This window comes from Haplochromis burtoni, unplaced genomic scaffold (assembly GCF_018398535.1).
Source record: "Haplochromis burtoni strain Fernald_Lab_line unplaced genomic scaffold, NCSU_Asbu1 Contig_341, whole genome shotgun sequence".
Classification (NCBI taxonomy): domain Eukaryota; kingdom Metazoa; phylum Chordata; class Actinopteri; order Cichliformes; family Cichlidae; genus Haplochromis; species Haplochromis burtoni.
This window is the reverse complement of record NW_024582702.1, coordinates 333,822-335,805: the sequence shown is the minus strand read 5'-3', so window position 1 is coordinate 335,805 and position 1,984 is coordinate 333,822. Positions and strand designations below refer to the sequence as shown.

Sequence of the window (1,984 nt, the reverse complement as noted above, 5' to 3'; positions counted from 1 at the left end):
ATAATGAATTACAGTCGTCCAGCCTGGAAGTAATAAATGCATGAACTAGTTTTTCAGCGTCACTCTGAGACAGGATATTTCTAACTTTAGAGATGTTGCACAAATGGAAGAAAGCAGTCTTACATATTTGTTTAATATGTGCGTTGAAGGACATGTCCTGGTCAAAAATGACTCCCATGACTTCTCACATATTTACTATTTCTCAGGTTACCTGTTGGAAGATCTTGTACAAAAAGTTAATGCATGTTCTGCAGGAACTAATATGCACTAAAAGTTGGAATACAGAATCTAATTGCGTGAATACAGAACATTCTGGTCATCCTGTGAAAAGAGTCGGAGTAATATGAGGTAGGAGCACCTACCTTTAACAGAATGAGTGTGAGGAGCATGTCTCCTCTTGACCACGCAGCGTCCACGGGAGTTTTCCACCAGGGGGCGCAGACAAGGCCCACAGTGGGAGCTGCCAGGCCGGCAGAAGTGTCTTCCTGCCAGGGCACATTCTAAACTCCGAGGGCACAGAGGAGAACCTGTACATGAACATACAACACAGCACAGCACTATTTTTCAAAATACTCTGAAGTGAAGACGTCTCATGTTTCTATTTTCATTTTACACTTAGAATTTTTATTTTACTTTAATTACGTTTTTATTTCAGCATCTCAGTGGTCACATTTTGCTCCCTGGATTTACAGTGAAATGCTCTCTCAGGCCATTAGTGACAGAATCATTACAACAGCACACAATTCATTATGTATGTTTTAGATCTTAGACATGTGTTAACATGCCAACAGAGTGACGCCTCCTCTGTTGGTTAGCACCAGTATGGAGGCATAAAAACACATGATATTCTTCTCCAGCAGCTTGAATTTCTAACAAATATTCACTTAGTCGAAACAGAGAACAGCTACTCTGACAGACTTGTGACGATAACTGAGCCGTGCTACATTACACTGAGTGTAAAAACAAAAAAAGACAGAAAGTCTCCTCAGACAAGCAGAGATCCGTAAGTGAAACCAACAAAGTGACACTGGACCCTCAATGGTACCAACTTGTCAAACAGGTGATTAAGCAGGACCGTCCTGAAGCCTGTTTTATACACTTCTGAATGCTAATGAGGACCTTACAAAACGCTCATCTCATCGTGTTCAACAGAAAATGAAATTAGCAAATGAGCCCAAAAACGTGTCTTTTCCTGACAGACTTCTACAGAAACTACACGTCTGTTTGCAAATGAACAAGTTTCTGTCAGATCAGGAAACAAGCTGCTAACTTTTTTTCTTTATGCATCACAAACCCACACAGGAGCTGAACGAGCCGGGTTAAAGTACTCTGAGATATTCTATGTGCGAGGCTAAGCACTGTTTGTAGCATTTTATTAATATTTTTGAAAAAGTCTTTAAGGAACAAATATATCAAACAAGATATTCTCTTCAGTTTGGTGCTAATTTTCTAAATATTTATAAAAAATATATATAGTACTGAGCAAAGTCTTAATGAAGCCCTTTCATCTCTTTGTGTATTCCTTCCAATTAACAATTAGCCTGATAAGTTTTAAAGGAGCTTAAAGCCAGTGGTGTCAGAGTCGTTTTACACTGTGGGCCACATACAGCCCACTTTGATCTTCAGTGAAAGAAGTCACATGTTTAACAGTTTTTCTACGAGATGAAGAAAAAGCTGCTGTGACAAAGAAGGAAGTCTGCCAGCACAACTCTTTGGACTTAAACTGTAAGAGCTAAATGTATAAAATAGCTCATTGCCCAGACTGTCCAGCTGTTTGTTTTGTAGTTTAAAAAAGCCAGAAGAAATGTCTTTGATTTGAGACACAGCTAAGTGTTTTTCAATTCAATTCAATTCAATTTTATTTATATAGCGCCAAATCACAACAAAAGTCGCCTCAAGGCGCTTCATAGATACAGAGAAAAACCCAACAATCATATGACCCCCTATGAGCAGCACTTTGGCGACAGTGGGAAGGAAAAACTCC

The 1,984-nt window shown here is 39.2% G+C and overlaps 1 protein-coding gene across 1 annotated transcript in view; it reads right to left on the bottom strand.

Moving 5' to 3' along the window:
- npdc1b (neural proliferation, differentiation and control, 1b) overlaps positions 1–1,984 on the bottom strand; it is a gene marked incomplete at both ends in the record, with an annotated part of 19,767 nt that overhangs the window by 11,215 nt on the left and 6,568 nt on the right. Inside the window, 1 exon segment of the mRNA XM_005942926.3 lies at positions 363–527. Coding sequence (XP_005942988.1) covers positions 363–527 — 165 coding nt within the window.